At 34.9% G+C, this 26,952-nt stretch overlaps 1 protein-coding gene across 1 annotated transcript; it reads left to right on the plus strand.

The window, feature by feature from the left end:
- The first annotated feature begins 1,934 nt into the window (after nt 1-1,934).
- LOC145692192 (cytochrome P450 2D9-like) lies at nt 1,935-23,730 on the plus strand. The gene is made up of 5 exons (XM_081767490.1): nt 1,935-2,012; nt 8,608-8,687; nt 8,969-9,083; nt 13,089-13,227; nt 23,549-23,730. Exons 1-5 carry the CDS (start codon nt 1,935-1,937, stop codon nt 23,728-23,730), a joined length of 594 nt encoding a protein of 197 aa, XP_081623616.1.
- Nucleotides 23,731-26,952: the final 3,222 nt, after the last annotated feature.

Raw genomic sequence — 26,952 nt, forward strand, 5'->3', positions numbered from 1 at the left:
TAACCAATTATAGGTTTTGGCCAGGTTTTTGCTCATCCTGAACCACTGTGCCATGGTGCAACTAAGCTTTCGGAACGCGTACAATATTTTTTCCACCATTTCTTTGTACTATGGGTCCTTTTGGTTTAACAAAAAACATTCTGATGACCATAGTAAAGTCAACCCAACCCTCTTTTTGAGTTGGAGTCAGTAAATTGATTAGGTCTTTGTCGGATATGAGCTTTCTGGTATCAGGGCAAACAAAAAACAGCGTATTACCGTAATCGTAGTATTTGAGCAACAAACAGTTTAGCCAGAACTAATTACCAACGTCATCAAATCTAAGATATAATGTTACTAAATTCGTTTTATTGAACAGATTTATTGTTTTTCGTTTTTCTTTGTAGTAACATACTCTTATTCATGACACATAACGATATGTGTCAGTGATCCCCACCCGCACCAACATACCGGGTGATTCAACAAGAACGTACCAGGCCTATATCGCAGCTAATACTGTACGTAGATCCTTCAAACAAAAAAAATCATTACGAAATTGTATGAGTAGAATGCAATAAAAATAGTAGCGAGACCAGTGGCGTCTCGTGAATACCTCCAAAGGGGAAATTCAAAATTTTCAATGGAAAGTGGTATAACTGTTGGAATCGTTCGAAAGGACATTAAATGTCATGCAACTTTTAGAGGACATGCTTTGTCATATCCTTTCCCATTTAGCCGCTGGAGACGTTGTTGTAGACTTGTATCTGACTACCCGTAGCAGGTCCTTATCTCAGCTAATAATGCACATAGAGCCTTCAAACAAACATTTGAACTACCAAACCGTATGTGTAGAATGCACTAAAATTGTGCGACACGAGTGGCGTATCGTGAATATCTCCAACGGAGGTCATATGCTAAGTTTGACATGTAATCAGGGGTTGGTTGTGCCTCCATTAAAACAAGAGCACAATGGGAGAGACGTCGAGAGGAAACACCCTCGCACCATCTGACTTTCACTTAGTAGTGCGACCGTGTTTTTGCCAACTAGGAAGAAATATGACAACGTGTTCCTCCCTTTGTGCACTTGTTTCAATGGAGGCGCAACCCACCAATGTTTTCATGTCAAATTTTGCAGATAATCCCCGTTGGAGATATTTACGAGACGCCACTTTTCTCGCTACTATTTTTATTGCATTCTACCCATACGATTTAGTAATACAATCTTTTTGTTTGAAGGTTCTACGTGCAGCATTAGCTGCAATATAGGCCTGGTACGTTCTTATTGAATCACCCGTTATATGTATTTTCATGTTTTGGGGAGCAAAAGTACCAAAAGTCCATTTCATCTTCCATGTTCATTTTTATTTTCATGTAATGTATTTGCAATTTAGCCATTCTAGCTACCTGTTGGATAACGTTACATTTCGATTGTGCAAAAACTTGACATCCCAGGGAAAACAGGGGTCATTTTCGAGTTCGGTGCACACAGAAGCATAAAAATCAGCTAAACGTATGCAAACAGCTTTTCAGTTGCAGACCTGTGTAATGTAAAACCGAAAACGTCTAATTTTAACTAAAAAAATCAGTGTTTATAATGTTCTAGAAGCAAAGTTAAGTAACAACCATATTGAAAGACAGCTCCCATTTTACGTCATTTTAGCACAATATCGATCTCTACTAATACGTACTTTTTGTAAAGGGTATTATGATTTGTACGTTCTTTGAAAATTTCGAAATATGTAACAAACCTAACGTAATGTCATTAAAAATACTAGCATATGTTATGTTCGTAGATGTGTTAATACAGAGGCTTTTCATATTATATCAGACGATTTTAGCCTATCCACCTTGGTATATTCCCATCGTACAGCATGTCAGCGTATTTTAAATATATTTCAATTTGAAAATTGCAAAGGTGTTTCAAAATGTTGGTCCCGGTGAATTTTATCAAGAGTATGGAAGAACTTGCAGCCCCTATGAAGAGTGAGAAGGTTGCAGAGATGATGCGTGTGCTGCATCTGGCATTATCAGAAGTGAGTTAGGTGATTGGTTATAGTACGTCAGTCTGCGTAGAATGCAGGTCAGTTTGGAACAGGCAGTTGGTGATGATGCAAAAAGAAAGTTTCCCTGAGTTTCACAGAAGCCAATTTTGACCATCTTGAATTGGTCTAATATGCCTAGTGTGTGAGTTTCATTGGAAGAAAAAGTTCTCAAGATGATTATGACACACAAAGATGATTATGGAATACAAAGTACATGGCAAAACACATAGAGGCCTAACATGATTCTTTTGAAAACAATGGAAAAAATAATGGTAGAGGTTCCTGAGCGTTTAAAAGTATTCCCACTGAGGACCATAAGACGCATGTAGCAAGAGTAACTATGGAAGTTAATCAACACATGTTTAAACCTATTGTCAGAACCGCAGTCCATAGCAATTTTCATAACCTAAGTAATAGCAGTCGGGTTGGACCACTCATCACTAGTTAGCTGGCAAACACTCTCACACAACGCAGAACTATCATTAATTCGTTTGGAGCATAATAAAATAATGTCAGTAACTATCTCTCCTCATATATGTTATTCTTGGCTGATTACGTCACTCTTGATTTGAGTAAAGAAAGTTGGCGAGTAGGTATAAGTTTAGTTACACAAAGTTAGATCAAAGAAAAGTGTAATCTTTCTTCTTAGGCACAGTTCTCGAATTTAAACTATAGCAGTTAGTTGTGATTGTTACTCGGTTTTCACACCTGTACTTTAACTTAAGGGTCGAAAATAAGTTTTTACGTTCGTGTTGCTCGTCATAATAATAGACGCTCAAGACGTACCTGGAGTGTAGAGTTTTTGTGGTTGTGAGTGAACATTTTTTGAACTCTTGTCACAATCTCCCCTGTCGTCATGCAGAAGGACAACCAACTTATCTTATGCCTGCGGTTAACTTAGTATAGCAGCTCTTCCAACACCCTAACATCTCTACACATAACCCTTTGGGGATTTTATCGTACAATTTGTACCATACGCGTTTTTCATGGTGCATTGCTTTATTTCTCTTCTATTTGAGGTTTTTCGTCCGGGTTGTTTTGTTTTTCAAGTCCAGAGGCATTGTAGAAGACATTACGTATGGTTTCAGACCTTTCTACGTCCAAACATAGGAGGTGATGACGTCATAAGTCAAAAATGTATTTTTTCATTTATTAAGCCTATGTTCAATATTTTTTGGCGGGCTTACTTTTACACGTAGAAGATTGAACTTTTGCACAAACATTCAGTCTACCGAGTAGTATATACCAGATTTTTTTTCAGATTTGTGAGTTAAAACAGGGGGGAACCAGAGGGACAAAGGGTTGAAAAAAGGGATATTTTTACCCCAAAAAATCCATTTTTCAGGATTTTCCCTTCTCACATACATGATGGGGACACATGAGTCATACCGTATGAAAGGCAGTTCTATTCTGAAGAGAATGATATCAAATTATTATTCTAGGGTACTTAGTGACGTCTCAGTGAATTTTTATAAAAATATACTTCTGTATAGGGTAATATAGGGCATTGTCGGTATATATATTTTATGGCGGGCTTATTTTTCCACCTAGAAGATTGAAATTGTACACAAACATTCATCCACCGAGTAGTATTTAACAATTTTTTTCAGAATTCTGCGTTAAAACAGAGGGGTCCAGAGGGGCTAAAAGTTGAAAAAAGGGAAATTTAGACTAAAACATCCATTTCTTCGGGAATTTCCCACCTTAGATACACGATGGAGAATGTGAATGGTACCGCCTAAAAGGCAGTTCTATTCTGAAGAGAATGATGGGCGAAACATGACCCTAGGGTAATTAGGGATGTCTCAGGGCATTTTTTCCCTGAGATCATAGTGTTTTGTATTAATATGGGGCATTGTGGGAATTCTTGATAAAATTTCTCCCGCGCTTAGTATTCAAGATAGCAACATGAAATTTGGTACACACATTCAATATACCAAGTACTATCTATCAGATTTTCTTTTTCAATGGCTACGTTTACACAGGGCTGTTCCAGGTGAGGGGCAAAGTGCGAGAAAAAAATCCTTCCGAAATTTTCCCTTTCACATCATTTTCCCCGCTTCTATTATATGGTATGAGTGGTACCGTGCAAGTGGTACCATTTGAAAGCCAGCTCTATTCTGAAGAGAATGATGTATGAACCATCATTCTAGGATAAATAGTAACGATCCAGTAGCTGATTGACTGAAAGTCTAAAAAAGAGGCTATAGGTCTTATTGGGCATAAAAATAATAAAAAAGAAAGAGGTAGATATTGCCATCAATACTCAACAAATATATTTAAAAAAGTATCTGAATTAAGAGAAAAGGCTAGAGTTAGCTTAGAGAATGGCGGAAGGATACCGGAATTAAGAAAATTTCAGGCGTATTTATCGGCATATAAAATCACGGTGTATGACGGGTTGTCGGGCGAAAAAAATATTTTTTGAGGGTCACGGTCATGGTAACCGAATTAATTTACTATATATTAGCAATCATTATAACGTCATCACTAATCTAACAGCTACATTTTCATGCGTTTATTATATCGAAGAATGTCATAAGAAATTCCAAACTAAAGACAAGCATGCGGGGAAGTGTAAAGCTTTGAGTAATAAATGCCAGAATAGACCAACATGCACCATTACAGAAAGAGTAATATATTGCAGGGAATGAAATAGATGCTTTTATTTCGCTCAGTGCTACAAAAAACCGTAAGGCTTCATTATGTGATATTCTGAAAGTGTGTCCTCAATGTCGTAAAGCATACGCGGTGAAAAAATTGCGTAATCCACATTTATGTGGGAAGTATTCTGCACAGGGTGTAATAATATGATGCCGTCAGGGCATTTATGTTACATTCAACCGTGCCGAACGCGTACCCCATAGAAATGGCTATTAGGATTTTATGATATTGAGTTCCGCCAGGATAAAGAAGTAACCGGTGGTATTTTTGAGCATGAGCTCAACCTGTTAGTTAGCCAACAGGTATGTCATTATTGTAGAAACAGTGCGAGTGAACGGTGCGGTGTGTGCGGTATTAGAGAACGTGTATTTTATGGGGACAAATACATTGTAGAGTTTCTAGATTATGTAGCACGAAGGCGTTCTGGAATAAACAAAATAGTCGCTGTAGCTCATAACGCAAAGGGGTATGACGCCCATTTTGTTTTACGCGCGATGATGATTGATAAAGAGTGGACGCCGCGAATAATTGTGCGTGGGTGTAAAATTTTAGCGATGGAATATTTATATTTAAAATTTATTGATAGTTTAAATTTCTTACCAATGCCTTTGTCCAAATTAAGCTACGCGTTCAATTTGCCAGTCTCGAAGGGTCATTTCTCTCATTTATTCAACACAAAAGCTAATCAGGAGTATACGGGTGCTTTACCCAGAATTGAGTATTACGATGTGGGGGCTTAAAAAAGAAACAGAAAGAGAAGTTTTTGCGTTGGTATAATGAGGAAAAAGAAATACTTGGAGAGACGGGCTTCATTTTTAAAGAACAACTCATTAAATACTGTGTAAACGATGTGAACGTGCTGCGCAATGCGTGCATAAAATTTATGAACGAATTTGAAGTTATATCAGGTGTCAACCCGTTCCTAGAAAGTATAAGCATTGCCAGCGCGTGCAATTTAATATATAGAAAAAAGTTCTTGCGAACAGACACCATTGGTATTGTCCCACACAGTGGGTACTGGTGGCGTGATAATCAATCTGTCGGCGCCGATCAGTGGCTCGTGTACGAGGCCGACCGATTAAAAACATAAATCCAGCATTCTGGTAACGGACGAGAGGTTGTGGTGTGTGGTGGGTATAAAGTGGATGGTTATGCGCGCTATAATGGCGCAGAACATGTTTGGGAGTATCAGGTTTGTCTATTCCACAGGTGCCAGGAGTGTTACCCCACATGTTGTGATAACGCCATATATAACGATGCATACACTATTTTTAATATGCGTTATGAGAATACTGTAAACAAATTTAATTGATTAAAAGAACTGGGGTATATAGTGCATGAAATGTGGGAATGCCGAGGCGCGAGTTTCTGAAAGAAAACCCGACAGTATATATTTGTAAAAAACCACAGCATGGCTAAGAAATGCCCAATTCATCCGCGGGATGGCCTGTATGTTGGCACGGTCGACGCCATGAAACTTTACAAAAAGGTGAAAGATGAAGAACGTATCATGTATACCGATATAATCTCCCTTCATCCTTATATCCTGCGGGGCATCCGAAAATTTATCTTGGTGATGACGAGTGTCCTGATATTTCGGAATTTGAGGGAATAATAAAGTGCACGGTATTAGCACAATATCTACCACCCAGTGCTGCCCTGTCCGAGTGGTAAAAAGTTATTATTCCCCTTATGCCGAACATGCGCGGACACCCTTAATGAAGAAAAACGCGCGCATTCGGATGAGGAGACTGGAGTATGGGTTGTACACGAAGTGCGAGTAGCTGTTGAGAAAGGATATATTGTGCTCGAAAAACACGAGGTATGCAGCTATGAGGTTGTAATGTATGACGCTGAAAAAAAAGGGGGTGGTTGTGAGGAACATTTAAAAATAACGCCCTCGAATTTTGACAAAGTTCATAAATACTTAAATTTTTAAAAACGTCAATATTTCGGTTATTTTTGGCGGCAGCGAGCTCTGAATTCCATGAGCGTATTCAGCACAACGCATATTTCAAAAAATAATCGGTCTTGGGTGATGTTATAAGGAACAAAAAAAATCAGCACCGAAAATTTTGAGTTTAAAAAATACCTACCCTTAATTCACACTCGAAGTTCACTCAATGTTCTCTCAATCTGCACACGATGTTCACCTTTTACAAGCCGATGAATAACTGAATTGTGAATTGCTTCGAACCTCAGCCCTTATATAGTTGCTCCGCTTTCCTCTGATTGGCTAAAATAAAACTCTTTTTCATTGGAGAAAAATCTGCAAGTCAAGTATCTCATTGGCTAAAATAAAACTATTTACTATTGGCTCCAAACAAAACGCGTAAGATATGAGCTAAATATTTTCTAAGTTAATTTGACTGGCCAAACCTCATAAAATGGCTCATATCTCGAAAACGAAAGAACATATCGAGGTGGAGTAACATAGGTATTCATTGTCTGCTATGCTCATAAAAGGGAATGAATACACCCCTGCTATGTTCCGTAGTCTCTGCTATGTTAAAATAGGGTTTAGAAAATAAGTCACTGCTATGTTACATAGTCTTATGTAATTTCTACTATGTTGAATTACGTGTTCTGCCATGTTCGTAGTATTGGGTTGGAATTGCTATGTTGGATAATGTGCTGATAAAAGAGAAAGAGTACAATCCTAAGATGGCGGCCGTAAAAGACCACTTTGGCCAAGTGGGCGTGGCCAGGGGGCGTATCCAGCCAATCAGCGTGAAGGGACGGAGTCTCGCGCCAGCCAATCAGCGTGAAGGGGCGCGGTCCAGCGCCAGCCAATCAGCGTGAAGGGGCGGGGTCCGGCACCAGCCAATCAGCCTGAAGGGACGGGGTCCGGCGCCAGCCAGTGGAAAAAACGAATCTTATGCATTACTCGCTCTGCTATGTGTTCGTAGTCTCCACTGCTATGGTAAAATAAGGGATGCAAAAAGTGCTCATAAAAAGGAATGAGTACACCCCTGGTATGTGTTCGTAGTCTCCATTTGATAATAAGCCATGCTCTGCTGTGTTATCGATCTGCTATGTTAAAAGTGCTCATAAAAGGGAATGGGTACACCCCTGCTATGTTGTATAGTCTTATGTAATATGTGCTATGTTAAATACGGGGTTGGAGAATGTGTTATCGATCTGCTATGTGGTCGTAGTCTCTGTGTAATTTCTGCTATGTTAAAAGTGCTCATAAAAGAGAACGAATACACTCCTAAAATGGAGGTCGTAAAAGTCCATGGTTGCACGGTTCAAGGTGGGCGTGGGCAGTGGGCGGAGTCACGGGTCCGGCGCGAGCCAATCAGCATCAAGGGGACGGGGTCCGGCGCCAGCGAATGAGCGTGAAGGGGCGTGGCCGGGGTTCGTCGGAAGCCAATCAGCGTCAAAGGGGCGGGGTCTGGCGCCAGCCAATCAGCGTGAAGGGGATGGGTCACGTGATCTGCGCCAGCCAATTGGCGTCAAGGGTTTGCGCATGCGCAGTAGGTAAAACAAGAGCACCAAGTGTCCCCACTCTACTCATGCTTTCACTTATGTAAAACTAAAGAACCTATCAATCTACACTTTTTGTAGTTTGACTGTAACTGTAGCACATTTTGCTAAATGTTAATATGCATGTCTCATAAAATATACATTTATAAGTCATGATGATCAGGGAAGATGTTCAACCTCTCCTACCTTGTAAATAAAAGTCGACTTAGCGTATGGTTTGTATGATATGGCTGCTGAGAGTGCCTAAAATCACCTTAATGATGTAACGAATTTCTATAAAAATCTCATTCTTAATAAACCGTAGGCTAACATTGCCCTACTATTTACAGATTTAACTTCGAATGATGTAATAATGGATATGTTGTCTGCTAGCTTGGGCACTGCAAGCAACATATTAAGCTTTATAATATTGTACTTGGTGTTATATCCCAAGGTTCAGCAAAAGGTACAAAAGGAAATAGAAGAAGTTGTTGGAATGGACAATCCACCATCATTCGCCAATGATATGAAACGGTAAGTAACAAATCTTTGTTAACAATTCACCATCATTCAAAGGTCATATCGAAAACAAATAAAAAAACGTTAATTTGATCTTAGTAAATATTAATTTTAGTAATTTAAAAATAAGTATCAGAAAGCCTATATTTTTGGTATAGCCTATAATACACCTTTCCCTAACATCAATTTTATCGTGTTTCTCAACACATTTTATATCGCAATTATTATTTGACTATGTAAAATAACTAATTTAAATTTTGTATAATGAATATTATTCTGTTTTTTGTTTTAATTAGGATGAATTATACGGTTGCCTTCATACTTGAAGTTCAAAGGTTAATGCCCATTCTACCAATTCTTACAAGAATGGCAGTGGAGGACATTACACTTTCGGATTTTAAAATAGCTAAGGTGAGAAAACAACAGTTATATGTGTTTTGAAAAACGTATAAACATTTACTAATATTTAGAAATTTGGAATCTATGTCAACGCATTTTTAGATATAATTTCTAAAACACCTGATTCGACGAAACTTGCATCATAAGACGTGTCTGTAGAAAAATGAAGATATTAGATTGAATGAGTTTGTACGTTCTTACATAATAAAACTAAATGGAAATAGGCCGTAGCATTAACAGCCTTTAGGGATTCAAGTCCTTTCACGCGCTGTTAACACGCACGCATTAGATGTGATACGTCATCAACACATCGGTTTATTTGATATATTTCTGCACAGTAATTCACTACTTCTATTTTCCAAGTAGTTTTCCTATTATCTTCAATTACTTGGTTGGATGACGAAATCTAAATACTAGCTGGTGAGTACGAACGTTCTTATATATCCCCACCCCTCCTTTAATTAGCGAAGTGAAATGGAAGAATAATCCCGTTTTCGAATCTGATCCATGTTGTAAATTTGATCGAGATCGGTTAGGTGCTTCAGGAGTCATTAATCCACAAAAATAGTCACTTTCATTGCGATGCATATAGATAGCGTATGGTTTGAGTTCGTTTTGCCTTTTTGCTTCATGAATACTGTGGAATAGGTTTGAGCGAAACAATCCTACTCCATTCCTTTATGAAAATTTGAATTTTTTGAAAATATTTTTTTCAAGCTGTCCAATGAAATCGAATTAGGTGACAAAAGTTGCATACTGAGTAGGTTGACTAAAGCATTTATGACTTTCAAAATAATTTGCAAAATGAAATGGAATCTTTAAGTTTTACGTTTCACGCTTACGCCGATTAGGCTAAAGGAAACGGTGATGGCGAAAAATGAATGAAATGGTGGAATGAAGAAAGTAGAAGGAAATAGGAGAACCCAGAGAAAATCCACGAGCACGGTGTTTTTCCACCACAACGTCCACATGGCGCGAGCTGGGATCGAGCATTGACCCCAAGCACCGGAGGCGAATGCTCTACCACTGAGCCACCGCGCCCCTTTGCGTCTTCATTCTCCGTAATACCCTGAAAGGTTAGTTTTTTGGTATTTAAACGTTTACTGTTACTAATATTAATATCCTACTAGATATCAAGCCTAGTGTGTGACTAGCATACTTCCGATGATTTTTAAAAATATTTTTCTTCACCTTCGTTATCTCCAGCGAGTTTTAAAATGCAGGTCCACTGTATTATCAAAAGGTACATTGAGCATAATAGTAAGATATAATTATTTATTTAAAAAATATTATGTAGATATAACAATTTTGCATTGAAATTATATGGTGTCTTTGCTGGTTCCTGGAACTCACCACGAGGAGGTTTCTGCATGTAGAGTTCGTCTATCCTCCCTTCCCATTCACCGCACCATTGAAATTATCTCTCTGAAATTAACTCCTTGGTTTACATTCAGAGGTTTTTTCGAATAATTGACCTATCCAAATGTCTTGCTCTGATAAATTCATCTCTAGCTAAAACACCACATACTTCAGACGAAGCTTAGGTAACAGTATTAACGCACTTCTCGGCTGCTTGGGTATGACGTGACGTGACAAGTCTGTAGATACTCCTCCGACAAATGTCTCGTCAGGGGTCGATCGGTTACTTCTCATTCCTGCCAGTTGATTAAATCAATGTAATCCTGAGTAGTAAAGTATACTGCTGGAATACTGAACGTGCATACAGGTGTTTGGTTTGAGCTTTGTGACCTTTCATCAAGGATTCTACGCATAGCTACTTCTGGAATATACTTTCGATCATCAGCGAGCATAGATACCAGTAAAGTTTCCTAATACGCGAATAAATCACTGCGCTGAATTGGGTTATTTACAATGAGCTTCAGGTCATTGTTTAAATATCGTGAAGGGCTTTATATTACGATATAAGTTCACAGGAGAGTCCTTGATTGTAAGGTTACTTAACCACATTGGAGCACACACTTGTATGATGAATATAACCACCTCCTCCAAGTTCTAAGGTAAGTCAATGGTGGTTATGAATACTCTAAGCACTCTGTTGGCAGTTATAATCTATCTCACATGAGATAATTTTCCAAGACTATTTGATGCAAGATTCGGTGAACACTCACCAGCAGAGGTTGCTATGCAAATATTCCACACATATATATCTTTGGTTTGTGCTAAGGTTTCTTTTCCTTCCATGGCCTGGAAACTCTCCAATCGCTTGAAAAGTAACGATTGGTAAATCTTCACAATTGATCTTTTTCCTATAGTTTTCGAGAATTTTTGAGAGCTCACTGTTGCGCCATATAAATCCTCAAGAAAATATACCTTAGAATATGCCATAAAGACTGAAAAATTTCAGACCATTGCGAGAAATTAAGATGCAACTTATTTTAATAATCATGAATGATATATTCAATCTAGTCGTTATGCAAATTTTGTCACCTAGTTCATTTTCATTGGGCAGCTTGAAAAATATTAAATATTTTCAAAAACATTACATGTTCTTAAAGGAATACAAAATGATATGCCTCTTGCGGGAAATGAAGTTGGAGTACAAAAGTTATGAAAAACTATCACGAAAGTTATACTAGTCAATTGACAACTTGTGACATCTAGTGCTGTTTAATTGGACAAATTTGATTCTTCTTTTGCTCCACCCTACTGTACAGTAAGGGGACAGACAAGGGAAAACAAGATTAACAAGGGAAGAATAGGCTGTTGGCGACACTATCTCACACTTGAAGAGAAGCCATTACTATCAAAAGACGTAGAAATTATTTTCGCAAAAGGGAAAGAATGAATGAAGCATTACACCTTTTAAGCTGCCAGAGCATATGTAGTAAAGGAAACAGATTTATTATTGTTGTTTTGTTAACATTGTATCTTTTGCATAGATATAGTTACAACAGTTTATAAGAACATATTTTGAAAGCTTGCCTACTACACTTCTTAATTGTTCTCTGTATTTTAAATAATGCCAACAACTGGAAATATATTTTTAAAACATTTATTTCGATAAGATAGAATAAGATAGCGCTATCTAGGATAGGAGAGATCTCGCGGTTTTCTACGATATGTAAAATATACTAAAATCTGGGAAACAATTATTAAAACTAAAACTATTATCCTTTGTTCTCTGGTAAAACGCAACTTCAACCAAACGAATCAATACTGCATATCCAGAGTACGGTGGACTTTCAAACGATAATAGAATATGCCAGTCAACTGCTTTACGTTTATACTGCAGACGAAATGAAATGGGTACTATGGCTCTCAACAAAAAAAAACGTATTTTATTTCTGTAGTTTTTTGCTCTACCCGCATCATAAATATTGGAAAGAAAATAAGTAGCTGACGTCATGATGATGAGTAAAAAGTATATTTAAAAAACGATGAAGTCAGAAGCTTTGTAAAAGAAAACGTAGGGTTAAAAGTAGAAAGACTGGTGAAGACATTCAATCTTAGTCAATCTTCAGATTGTAATATGTCTTCATCCTCAAATTTGTTGTGTGACAGCAACAATCAATTACTGACTTCTAAACAAGCGTCTAGAACTACGTAGAGCCACAATATCTACAGCAAACTAGCTAAAACTTTCTAACAGTTCCACGAAACTGGCTCACTTTATGGCATGGCTCAGCATGTAGAAGGGTGGAAAAAAGATTACAGGCCGCTTAGAAGAACTCATAGTATAGTAAATTGTTGCTTTGAAATAATTTGTTCAAACAATTTGTCCCACCCTGTCGGATGATAAATATTAAGGAATTGTTTTGTATATTTTCGACTATATTCTCCAATCTTTATGATAGAGAAATTAACAATTTTAAGTATTTTAGTTCTACAAAAAATTAAACTTAATCCTAATTTTAAAATAATACGTTTTTTTTATTTTCCATTATTCAGAAATTCGCTCCATCTGTCCCTTCTGTTTAAGATATTACCTATTCCTAGATTTAGCATTTACTACTCTAACATTAGCTGAATTTCATTGCCATATGTAATTTATTTCAGGGAACGACTATATGTCTTAACATGAGCTTAGCAAACAGGGACAAAGAAACGTGGGAGGATGCAGATGAATTTCGGCCAGAACGATTTATCAAAGATGGAGTAATTGTTAATTCAGAGCGAATCTACACATACGGAGGAGGTAATATGAGTATAATATATCTTTTTCAGTTGATTGTCATTGTATACACGACTTCCAAATTGCATTACCACCTGTAATTCTCCTTTTGCTGCAATAGTAGGAAACCAAACAATCAGGGCTATTGCGTCGGGGTGGTTGAGAATTAGAAAGACCTTGGACCTAACCTCAATTTTGTTATAAATATATTAGTATGACAAACTGCAAATAAGTAAACAATATAAAATTTTAAGAATAACGATTTTATTATTATAAGGACAATGGATGACATAAAAGTTAAAAAATGATCTTACTTAAACAGTTCAGACAAGTAGAATAGAAAGAAGTTGATATCAGAGGAGAGCAGTATCTCTTCTTTTAAAAAACGCAAAAATGAAAAGAGTTACATAACTAAAAGGTTTAACATAAGAGAATAACAACTCAAGAACAAACATCCACACGAAACAGAAAGAAAGACAAGTACTGATAAAGGATACAAGCGGCGTAGCAGACTTGCGGGCCTCCCATGTAAGATAAAGAAAGAGAACCTATTTGTAAACTCAATTGTTATAATAATGATAATTTATTATTATTATTATTATTATTATTATTATTATTAAGAACTCGTTTCCTTTCAAAATCTCTGAGTGATTAAGAACATTCCTGCATATAGTCATCTGTCCACTTTTTGTCAATGAGCGGTTCCAAAGACCAAAAGGGATGGAAATATCCGAGAGAGATGAACAAAAACTTTCTTCTGATAAATTCTAGGTTAAGGTTCTAAGTACTTGCTTTTCACAGGTGCATTTTGTTTCATTTTTGGAAACATAAGAAGTTATTCGGCTAAGTAATTACAGTATATGAAAATTTGCAAGTGAATTTATTTACATTGCAACTTATGGTAATAATGGAATTGTCATTAGAAGACGTTATTCTAAAAATTAAGTCTTATTTCTTCATCCATCGTCAGTGTTAAGTTTCCCCTATACCTCAACCGCTCCAGATATCGATATCGAAAATTTAGTTTGTTCATATAATTGCTATATCGAAAGTTCATATATCTCAATATCAATATATCGACATATCGCACAGACCTAGATCTGAGAAATAATGCTTGGAATATACTGTAATCAAGAAACAAAATCTAAATATGTTCTTCCATTTCTGTTCCCAAGGTTGATGGGTAAGGAGTTGAACACGAACTAAAACTGTAAGGAAAAAGTTATTTAAAAATGTAAATATATTTCCCCCTTCATAGAAAACTATTACTATAATTTACCTTTTACTTCTGTTTCTGACTGTCATCACACATCAACGACACTGCACATACTTGACATAATAGATCAATATCCTCTATGATTTCTTACAGCTACGCAAACTGGACGATGAAATTCCTGGGATATTAAAGTGGAATGTTTCCCAAAATAATCATGGTTCATTGTCGTTATTTCTATCTTTGCTTTTGCCACAGACTTAGAGCTAAAAATTATTAGAACAAGAAATGAGAGACTCAGACTAAAAGACTTCTGCATTTTGCTGTTATAGTCATTTTTTAAATATAAGACCCACATTCCAAGCTAATTCTGTCTACCTGGTATCGAGGTAATCGTTACCCGAAAGTGTAAATTTGTCGACTCTCAAATCTCAACAGTTCATTAGAAGAGATTTCACATATTACGTTGCTATTTGTTTGTTACGAAAACACTTCTGGTTCATTCTATTCATGTTGAATTACTGCACTTATACTTCACATAAAAAGTGTGACAGCTAAGCCATGCAGCTAGGCCATTCAACATACACCTTCTTATACCATAACTGTGTATCTCTCCTCCCTTCCTCTCTCCCATACTAAAATCTGTAACAACAAGAAGACAATTCTTATTTCAAAATATACATGTGTTACTATCAATAAAGCGAAAGAATGAAAACAAGACGAAACAAGATTCATAAGTTGATATAGTGAGAAACTTAAACATATCTCAATGAAAATTTGAAACAAATAGATATCTGTTAGATGTACAGAAGTGAGACAGAGATAGAGGAAAGGGGACAGAAGAAGAAAATGAAAAGGGAGCACAGATAAAATATTGGATTTTAACTCAGTAAGGAAAGGACCTAACATTTAATGTTTCGTTTCCAGAAATCTAACAGTAACATAGCAAGAAAGTTTTTTTCTATATTTTCAGAACTATTCAAATATATAGAGTATGCTTGAAAAATTCATTAAGTCACTTTCAAAGTGAACACCAAACTTCGTGGTCAAGTTCAATACTCAATTTTCAGTAAAATTAGAATTCATAGACGCGTCTAAAATCATGCCTAAAGTTTAACACATGTTTTGTTTGTGTTCGTGAAACATACTGATCCAAAATACATAATAATAAGCCTAGTCGGAAGCGTAGGTTATGCCTTCCATTCCAGAATACTAGCGCAAACTCAACAAAAAAGAAAAAGAAAAGAAAAAAAGAAAAAAGAATAGTGATATTTTACTGGCACAGAGAAAAAGAAATTTTACTTATTTCCTTGATATAAAAAGTGTTTTAGTTTTTGTATGTGTGAAAGACAAAGAGAGAGAGGAGAAAAAAGATATGATAAGGAAACGTCAAGAAATATGAATAGAGAGAGATTTTTTTCACATGTCTTTCATTCCCATCCGGGGATGGGCGGGCCGCAGATGGTTATGCCGTCTCTATGGCCAGAGATATATAACGACTATTGAGGATAAGAAAGGTTGAAAGTTGCAGGCTGTTATGAAATGATGTGAATTAGAAAGTGTCATCTAGATGAGAGTTTAAGATGAAAGTCAGATATTGAATAGTAGGCATTGACATAATGCTGCAGTTTTCGGAGTGTGTAGGAGATATTAAGCTATACAGGAGGCCAGGTTGTGATCACGGACGGTGGATATGTGCATAGGCGTTGTAGATACGACGATGCGGGTTGTATTGCGCAGGTGAGTGGTCCTGTTCATAGATGGCTAACAGATGGTCTATTGGTGGATAGGCATATTTGCTAGAGAGATATAAAGAGAGACGAATATAAGTATGAAAACTAATTATCATTACAGTGTATAATGAAGAACGCACACACTGTTTAATCGGATTAGCCTTGTAATTTCTCCAACCAAGAATGAATTTCTTGGTAGCGAATATTGTATTTTACAAATGATATTACCTGATGGAGATTCGAACCGAGATTTTCCGTTTAGAAGTCTGGCACGATACCAATACACTGACGCTTCATATAACGGAAACATATTTAACAAATGGTATAGTGGTTCTTTCTAAAAACAATAATATGAAAAGTCGATACTATTGATGAATTCGGTGTTACGAATTGTTCTAATTGCCCCCATAGTTATGATTTGCCCTCTTCCAACCAACATTCGTCAATCGTCTCTATCTGCTTACAGGTGTTTGATTTCACTTGTTACAGATTAATCGTTTAGTATGAGATGTTACTCTTCGATTTTCACAATCACTTTGTAAAAAAGTAAGCTTTGGCTGGAACAGGATTTCAACCCATGTTTTGAACCTATACTACTCGTAATTCCAGTATGTTACCCTTACACTACCCTGGCAGCTAGAACTAAAACCCACATATTATTAAGTTCGGTTCTGCTCTTTGGAACGAACCGTCCTCTACCTGTAAGGTAATTTTGACCAAGGTGCACGCCAAAATTAATTTATTCCACGACCTGGAGACAAATTAGTGTCCACTAATAAATGAAATACGTATTATGATTATTTTGTAGAACATTCCACTTTAATATCCCAGGAATTTCATCGTTCAGTTTGATTAGTTGTGAAAAATCATAGAGTGCTACTATGATTTTCAGCGTTCAGTTTGCTGGAATGCTACATATTGCTCTACTATATCAAGTATGTGTATTGTCGTTGATTTGTGATGACACTCAGAAACAGAAGTAAAAGATAAATTGTAGTTTTGTATTAAGGATAAAATATAACTACTTTCATTTTGTCAATTTTTTGGCTTAAAATTTTTGTTCGGGTTCACCTCCTTACCTCTCAACCTTGGGTACAGAAATGAAGAACATTTAAATTTTGTTTGTTGATTCCAGTATATTCCAAGCATTATTTCTCGGATCTAGGCCTGTGCTATATGTTGGTTTATCGATATTGACATATATCAACATTCGATATCGCAATTATATCAGCGTCGATATATCAACATCCTAAATTTTCGATAACGATATTTAGAGGCGGACGAGGTGTAGGGGAATCGAGCATTTGTTATGGATGATGAAATAAAATTTAATTTTTACAATTATATTTTCTATTGACAATTTCTTTATTACCATAGTTGCAATGTAAATAAATCCACTTGCAGAGTCAGAGATTTTGAAAGCGGAGTGAATCCTTAATAATAATAATACTAACACTATACTAATAATAATGATAATAATTAATAATAATAAAAATAATAATACAACCATTGATTTTACAACTACGGCGCTATTTCTTTATCTTGAATGTGAAGTTTGCAAGTGTACCCACTGGTATCCCTTATTCTGTGTTTGTCTCTCTTTTCGTTTTGTTTGAATGTTTGTTCTTCTGAGCTTTTATATTGAACCTTTTTTTCGGTATTTTTTTTGAAGAAGGTGAGAAACTACTTTCCTCTGATGTATATTTTTTACCATTTGCCTTGATTGTACTCCTTAAGTACGATTATTATTTTTTAACTTTCTATGTCATCCATTGCCCTCACGATCACAAAACAGTCATTTTTAACAATTTATTTTCTTCTCTTATTTAAAGTTTGCCACACTAATATATTCATAACGAAATTCAGATTTGGTCCACCGCTCCTTTTTATTCTCAACTTCCTTAAAGACTCTGTTTTTTGGGTTGCATTCTATTGCAAGAAATTGACAATTGCATGTGGTAATGCACTTTTAGAGTTGTTCAGTAGAAAAAGTAACTTACAAGGTTATTCGACGTTCTTTATATGTTGTTTTGGACCTACCAGAATATAGTCAAGGGATTACATTTAAGCACAGGCAAATATGTATAGTTATATGTAATAATTTTATTAGTACGAGGACCTCACTTCTTACGTATGAATCATTTAGTATTTTTATTATTTAGATGACTTGTTATTTTAATTAAAATGAAAAAGCTAATAGATCTGAGGAATTGATTAGATAGTGAGAGTGCATAAATACAATGGAAACATTTATTAAACTTAGCGTCACTCAAATATTACACTTAAATTTTTGAAGTATTATGACAGTAAAATGTCTTAAGTATATTCTACGACGTACAAAGTATGATAATTTCATTTAAAAATATAGCTCAGAGTAACTAGAGTGCTTAATATTTAAATATTTTCCATTCAGCGTTTCGAGTGAATTGTAATCCCATCCTTATGTACTAGTCAATACGTGAAGAAAAGAGCGCACAACTATGAGTGTGAAGGATCACTTAGAGCTACGTCAAATAGGTTATGTTTCCACCATAATTCGAATCTTCTATCACGTTTGCAAACAGAGAACCCACTAGTTACAAAGCTAAGGAATCATTGTTTGAAGTTAAATCCCTCTGTGTAGCGGCAGAATTTATTAGATACCAATCTACAGTTGAATATACATTTTAATATATATTGTTACGACTGCTAAAATACATGGATAGAGGAAACGAGAATTCATTGAAACAAAACGCCCCAAGGCGTGCTGCGGTATTGTATGATAGAATAAAGTAAAGTAGGTAAAAGTGAACCTTCTATAATAGGATATTGTAGCTAAGGAAGTGTCGGATTAGGACCATTATCGGCCCTAAGCAATTAAAAGATGTGTGTGTCCCATATATATATATAATTTATAAAGGAATGATCCTATTCTGAGTTATTACTAGTATCAATCATTACTATCGTTATGTTATATATTTCCACCAGAGGTTTAATTTTTGATAGAATATGTTTCCTTTCTTTTATGCCACGGGCGCAGTAGGAAAAATATACAAATTTTCATGCCTTCCATACAAAGTTTTTTTTCTTTTTTTGCTTTTAAAATTGAGGTTGTCGAGATTGTTCAAAACATTAGGCAGAAATCTATACTTTCGGAGTATTCTTGTTACTACCTAGGTATTTTAATTATATATATGTACATAATTGGGCCTTTGCAAATCCTGGTATAAATGACTCATTTGCAGTATTGCGTCGTTTGGAATATGGAACAAAGTTAAGTCGACTATGGAAAATTTCTTTCGTTCCTTATTCCTTTGATGAGCTAAGCAAGTACTTATTTTGTTTAATGATCAAAACACTCTAAAGATAGGTTAATTTAGGTCAGTAGGTTAGGTTAGGTAAGTAGAATGGTTTAGTGTGGAAAATTAAATTTGTTTAGTTGAGTATTTAGGTTCGTATAGTACGTTAGATGAATATTCTATATTTCTAGTGAAGGTTCGTTAGATTAGTGCTTGTATACTGCTTTTAAAAATATCTTAATGCGAATTTCTCACTGATATGAGTTCCTATAGCACTTGTAAAAGTCTCTTACAAGTAAGACAAAACTTTTGAATATGAAATACAACTTTTGTAAACTGTATAGGAATACTTAGCTGGTGGAAAATAATATATAACACAGGTCTTGTTTATAACCCTTATAACGGTTGCAGTTCAGATTACAGAATCCTGAGGTAGATGAGGGCAATTTCCCCACTAAATGCTTTTGTCAGAAAATCGCACTACAAGGTACTTAAGTTGAATAAGGTAACACTAATGTCGGATGTTTATATAATATACTTACAGTGAGTCATATATAATTGACTTGTATTATAAATGTAATTAATAATGAACTTGAAGTTAACAGTATCTATCCCTCATCTTACATGATTTAATAATAGTGGATGTTCAGATGTGTGCACATTATATTGATACATTTCAGTGCGTAGACTATTTTTACATTTCTTAGTACTCTCACTGCCCACTTATGTTATGTTATGATTTCGCATCCTAGTTCAAACAAGTAAAACGACAGTTTTAAACATAAGATTAAAGTCTACTATAGCGTGCTGGGAAACTCTGTCGCTGGAAGTTAATATCTAATACAATCCTCCATCATGTACCATGAGCATATGCACTTGCTCACGTTAAACGTAAAAATTACCAGGAAGTTTTTCATACTCTGCATCGTAATTCATTATGAACGTAATACTATAATTTAGTAAATTAATTTACACCTGTTCACACAAACTCGATAAATATAATAGGCCTACAAAGTTTTAAGTTCAAATGGATATTTGTTACATAGAATGAGACAAAACTACACAATAATACAAAGGCCTGTGAAATCGGTTCATAGTAGTGGAAGTACAGTGGCAATTCAAAGTGTGCCAATTCAATATTGAAGTAGAACTTCAACATCAGGTCGCACTAAGGAAATAATGGGAGAGTTGATCTTATATTGAATTCACATCAAAGACAGATTCTTTCCACCTTTTACAATTACTGCTATACAGAAATTAATATTGAAACCGGAAGTTCTGCTATTTCTTACTACTTCCAGTTTCAGGACAAGAATAACGCTCAAACGAAAAATTTCCTTCGGATACAAAATCCATATAAAAAGATAATTTGTTATATCCTAGTATCGTATCCACTTTATGAAAAATATTAAACCCCAATACCAGTAGGCTTCTAAAGTCTCCCATTGGAATAGGTGAATAAAATTGGGCATCCGGCACTAAATTCATATTAAAAACATAACAATCTATTAATGATTTTCAGTATTAAACTCGTCGTTCAAATCGGAATTACTGTTTCCACTATTGTCGGTTTCAGTAGATGAATAAAAGTAGTTTAAAACTTATTCTTTGACCACACTGAATCCACATCTGAAAGACATCATCCATTATTTTGCTCTATAATGATCTCTATTTAAACCGGGTTTAGTTGTATATTTTTACAACTCCCCATTGCAATAGAAAATAAGGTCCAAGATGAAATCTATAATTATGGTACAGTAGAAGAACCCTTCTCTCTATCAATTGGCATCAAGCGCCAAAATAATCAGTGCTTAAACTGGAAATCGTTGATTTCCAACACATTCGTTTGACATACTGAGAAATCTATTCTTGTTATATATTGGCATTTGCGTATTGAAATTGGAAATGTACGATATATACCATTTCTGTTTTAAACAAGATTATTATAGGAGAGATAGATGCTGAGTCTATTGTAAAAAAAACTGTTATCTGTATCAGTATTTGTTCCACATAGATCACCTTTGAATGTGGATTACCACTAACTTTCTACCACTTTTCAATTTTACTAGAGGATTGCAAGTGGATATGGTTCATTCTTTAGAACAATCAATCAATTCCAGACAACAGGTTATCACTTAATCACTTTTGCTTCATGGCGATCAATGTTTAATCTGAAGCAGTTTATTTCTACCACTTAGCGATGCAAAATAAAATTAACGGAGGAGATGGTATTTATTTTTCGAATGTTGAACTGAATTCATGAAAAAACAAAAATTAACACTTCTCGGTTTATACTGTCTAATCGGTTTTGCTTTCATACCTGTGGACAGAAAGGCGGAACCCACATAGTCGTTTCTATAAGACAATCTTCTTCCTGACTAAGAAGTTAGTATACGAAGCTTTGACGTTTGAAACCAGCGTTCGATTCCAGATCGGAGCTCAAATAGTTCGAATCCCACGTTAAGCAGTAGGTCCATGTCTGATATAGGCTCGCTGCTGAAAGGGACGCTAAACTCAAACTCAAATCAAAATCAGATCCTTTTATAAGCCTTTTTATAGGTATATATAACATGGTTTCGAAACCTAATAATCTGTAAATAATGCAAAAATTCTTCTTTCTCCTATTAGTTTGAAGGAAATATAGATCAATAGATAAATCTTACACCAGCTAATGTTGAGCTGAAGTGAAAAATCAGCGATTGGAGATGACACGTCATAATGACTGTTGATATTTCTAGTTGATTTTTGCTTCTTTTTATGATGTTGGAAGATAACACCTTTCACTATTTCCTTGCACGAATATACGTATTTTACCTTAAATAGAAAGCATGGAGTGTTCTGGATGCATCCCTTCTTTGTTGTATTCCAGTCCCGATCACGCCGATCCTACATCGATCGTTGCGAGCTTATGGATGGCAACATGGATGGTATCAATAATTGTACTGTCAAAGAGTTATTTCAGGACAAATTGATGTAATGAATATTAAGATTTTGTTTCTGTCAGACTTTGACCTCAAAGTTGTTCCACAGAGAGTATTCCATGATATGTCGCGGTCAGGAAAGCTACTTAAAACCAACTGCATCCATCCTTGTAATTGTATTGGTCATCCTCTATGTACAGAGGGAAATTCCTAACTTTGAAAGACCTATACTACATTCTTGAATAAGTCCACAATCATCTACATTTAATTGCATTCTCTAGTGGTGATACTGCGTTGATTGTAGTTGTTTATGACATATTCTTTGTACTAGCTATTCATATTCCCAACAGGGCATATCCACGGAAATAGGGGCAAAATTCATGAAAAGAATATCGTTATAATTTCTAGTCAAGTTGTTCTTTTGATAAAAATATAGTTGTATGTAGCTGGCATAATTTAATTGTTTTCAGGAAATTATTATTTTCTTATTTTTCCAGAGGTTAATTTTCATCTACTAAGTTTTAATGTTGATTATATTATACAAGCTTTATTTATTATTACACAGGTGTTATTGTTTCGGTATCCCGAGTAAAATTTCACATAACTAATATAAAGCATTTTCTTAAAGTGAAGTTCAATGTCCAACTTAATTAAACTGTGCTTATTTCAAGTAATAATACATGTATGTTACCTATACTTAATAATAAAAGGTCGTTGAGAAATGTAACGTGAGTTACCGTAAAATGAGTTACTCGACTCTATGCATATTCCATTAAAATAAGTAGTCATAACATGTAAACAAACAATTAATCTTTTGCCATAATTAAATTATATGTGTTCCTTTCTTACATAGTAATTTCATGTACTAGGATAATAGAAAATGTGAAAAATCACAGGCTCTGAATTTAGGGGAAAAATTTGAAACGTGAGTTACTATATTATTTTATTTTTTCTAGCGTTGCTGTATAGTATAAAATGACGATATTTGGTTACTATCTGTATAAATATGACAGTTCTACTTTTTTAAAAAAAAGCGGATATTTTAAGTTTATTTGTGATTAGTATTCTTCAAAATATACGTCATTACGTAACGTGAGTTACCATGGACATAACCAATAGATTTTTATTAAAAAGAATTTAAAATAATTCTTAAAATTAATAACTTAAAGTAGTAGTTTTGCTTTTATTCTTTCATTTTAGGTAGGAGACGATGTTTGGGTGAAAAAATGTCACAAATGATTATCTTTCTATTCACAACGATGATGCTACAGAAATTTACCTTCAGCGTTCCACTGAATCAACCTCCACCATCAACAGAATTCATAGATGGGTTTACAGTGAAACCAAAACTATTTCACGTTATCATTGACGAAAAACATTAATCTGGAATACAACAAACGCAAATTACAATTCTTGAAGTGTACAAGTCAAATATTAGATAAAATTATAATTATTGTAGCAATAAAGTAGTTGTTAATTACATATTAAACGTGCAGCCAAGTTGAAAATTTACAAACAGCATACACGTCTTTCACTCTAGTATTTTATAGAAAGACATTAGGGATTAACTCGTGCATCACCCTGAATCACTACAAACTTCTACTTACAACCTACAAAATGACATTCATACTCTTATTGACTTGAATCTCATGATATCTTGAATACGAATACGAAGCATAAGAAGTATAATATATCTCGCCTTTATGTGATTTACTCTGGCGAGATACGTTGCATAGCCCTTGTTATTATTATTCTAAACGGGTATTCTTGGATCCCACAAAGGAACGCAATATTTCCTTTATATCAAGGATACTCCAATATCTACTGTATCCAATAAAGACGGTGCAAGCAATAACAAGGTTGCATGTTTAGATGGGATGCGATGATGCAACACTCGGAAACGTTGTCTACTTATTTGAAGGTTATTTGAGAAAGGATATAAATGTAATTGATCAACAGGACTATTTGATATTAGTGAGGTTATTCCTTCTAACATACCAGCATACATAATAAATTATATAAGCAACGAGGAAGTTTAATGAAGATGTTATAAACCATAATTATTAAAAATTAAAAATAAATATTATAGAAAAAGTAAATTATAATAAAAATTTTACATACTAAAGGTATGCAAAGTATACGTTAAATTGTTAGGGATTGATGATTCGCGTAATAATTGGATAGTTAAAAAATGTTGTAGTCCAAACTTCGTGTGTTTATCTTTTATGGTGTAACCCATAAGAAGATTAAGATTTTAAAAATTGTAACACTCTGATCAGAGTAAAATAAAACATTAGATTTTACACACCTATACTGAATCATTTTTACAAAACAGGTCCACGTAAAGAAAATTTGAAGAAAAATGGAATATAAAAGCATACATTTTAATACATTTTACTTGAATACGCTTCGTATATGTACTATGGGTGATTCTTATAGTGTAAATTATATTTGTTTCGAACAAATTAAAAATAATAATTGATATTGTTTATTTGATGTTCTCAAATTGATTATAGATAATAATACTGGATATTTGAACGCTACTAACATCAGAATAGTGGTAGAAGTTTCGGTAACTGGTTAAAAATAACAATCTAACGAATTGTTAGAATGTTATAAAATATTTTACTATTTGCAATTCTGGAGAGTTAGGAAAAACAAAACGGATTGGAAATGTCAGGAATAACCAACTTCAACTCTAGAAACTACGTATATACAACAATCTCTTGTTATTGTTTTTTGGGTATCAGAATATTTTTAAAATAAAGGTCATGGTATTAAGGACTGCTTTATTCAAGATATTAGAAAATATCAGGAAGAGATTTCCAAGTTACAATCAAGAGTAGAAAAATCGAGTAATCAATGAAAAACTTAAAATTAATAGCAGCACCATATACTAATAAAAGCCCAAAAGACAATTGTTTAATCATTAATTGTTAATATAAATTATTTCATTTTTTATATTCACCATTCATTTGTAAAGATTTTATACATAATGAATATGGAGATATGTCATTTAATACGTGGTCGACTTAACCTTATCCAGTAAGATCTTAAACTTACAGTAGCATTAATAGAAAAGTAGTAGTGTTAAAAGAAAAACAAATGGTGTTATGAAAACAATAGATAAGGTAATTATTAACTCTGGATCACTAACATAGATCTTATATTCATTAACACTAACATGGGGTTACCGGTAACCTTAGACATATTAAATGCTTATTAAAATATGTATCGCGTACAGAAAATATATAAAGTGTAGAAATTAGTTTAGAAAAATATTTCGAAATATGTCAGCTTCTATATCGCTGCTGACAAGGTGTTTACTTGCAACAGTTATAACACACATCAAACCGGTGATCATTACAAACTGGTGTGTAACACTTTGTGCACAGAGGTTTTGTTTTCTTATCAGCCGCTCTCTTGTATAACTGTCATCTCGCTTGCTTTCCAATTTAGATTTTTGAAGCGGTTCTTGTTGTGATTCTCCCATTACTTTCCTGTCTTCTTCTACTCCAAGAACTTTCTTAACTGAGCCCCGTAGCTCTTTTGGAAGGGTTCGTGATAGGCGTTCATGCAAGTACGGTTTGGCTAACTGCACTCCCAGTTCAAACAAAAACCTGCGTCTTTCGGATTTCGAGGTTATGTTCTGAGTTCCTATATAAAACAATATCATTGCATTAATACCAGCTTGATCTAACATTCCGTGAATGTATTGTAACGGCCATCTTCTGGTTTTTCTACTCACGGAATATGTGTGCGCCATTTGATCACAAGTATCCACTACGCCTTTCGTTGAGTTGTAGAAATTTATATTTTCTGGTTTATCATTATCTTCATCAATCGTCTTTGTAGAATGCATTGTAGAAAGCAAAAGCATTGCTTTTACTTTCATTGCAGTGGAAGATAATAAAGTTTTCTTGTCACTAAATTCAAACTCAGCTAAATATACAGGTTTCTTTCTGTTCGTAAAAAACATAATGGAACTTCTTTATTGTTTTCTCGAAGGGTACCAACTATAATAAGCTTATTGTTATTTAACAGTTCATCAGCTAACGGGACGGACGTGAACCAATTGTCCACCGTAATGTTTCTGTATGTTCCGTGAACACTTTCTCTTATTTTTTTCACGTAATAGTTTGGAAGAGGTTGACCACTAGGACGATTTTGTTTACCAATGTAAGGCCTTGCATTTACCATATAACATGTTCGGGAATCACAAAGTGTTATAATCTTTATACCATATTTATCGGGTTTCGGAGGTATATATTCCCTGAAAGGACAGTTACCGCGAAATCCAAGGAGCTGTTCATCTATTGTACAGTACTCGTGGGGAACGTATTATTCAGTTGTATGCACAATAAATGATGTCCGCAGTTGTAGAATCGGGACAACTTATCATCTGGATTTCTTTCGTCTCGATTGTCACAACCTATGCATGAAATGAGAAACTCAAAACGCGCTTTAGATTAGACATAATATTTCTGAATATTTCTGGACCAAAGCATGAAAACATTTCATTTCTTGTAAGGTGTCCATCTTTTCGGCAACCAGAAATGTATAACAAGCCTATCAAAATATACATTTCAGATTCACTTTTGAGC

Source organism: Thermobia domestica, chromosome 8, assembly GCF_964235325.1.
Source record: "Thermobia domestica chromosome 8, izTheDome1.hap1.1, whole genome shotgun sequence".
NCBI classification, from domain to species: Eukaryota; Metazoa; Arthropoda; class Insecta; order Zygentoma; family Lepismatidae; genus Thermobia; species Thermobia domestica.

Bases quoted from the DNA above. Each gene is read 5' to 3' on its own strand.
- LOC145692192 (XM_081767490.1), top strand. From the start codon at position 1,935: ATGGAAGAACTTGCAGCCCCTATGAAGAGTGAGAAGGTTGCAGAGATG. The intron at 2,013-8,607 runs GTGAGTTAGGTG...TTATATCCCAAG, and splicing joins TGCATCTGGCATTATCAGAA to GTTCAGCAAAAGGTACAAAA. The intron at 9,084-13,088 runs GTGAGAAAACAA...AATTTATTTCAG, and splicing joins CGGATTTTAAAATAGCTAAG to GGAACGACTATATGTCTTAA.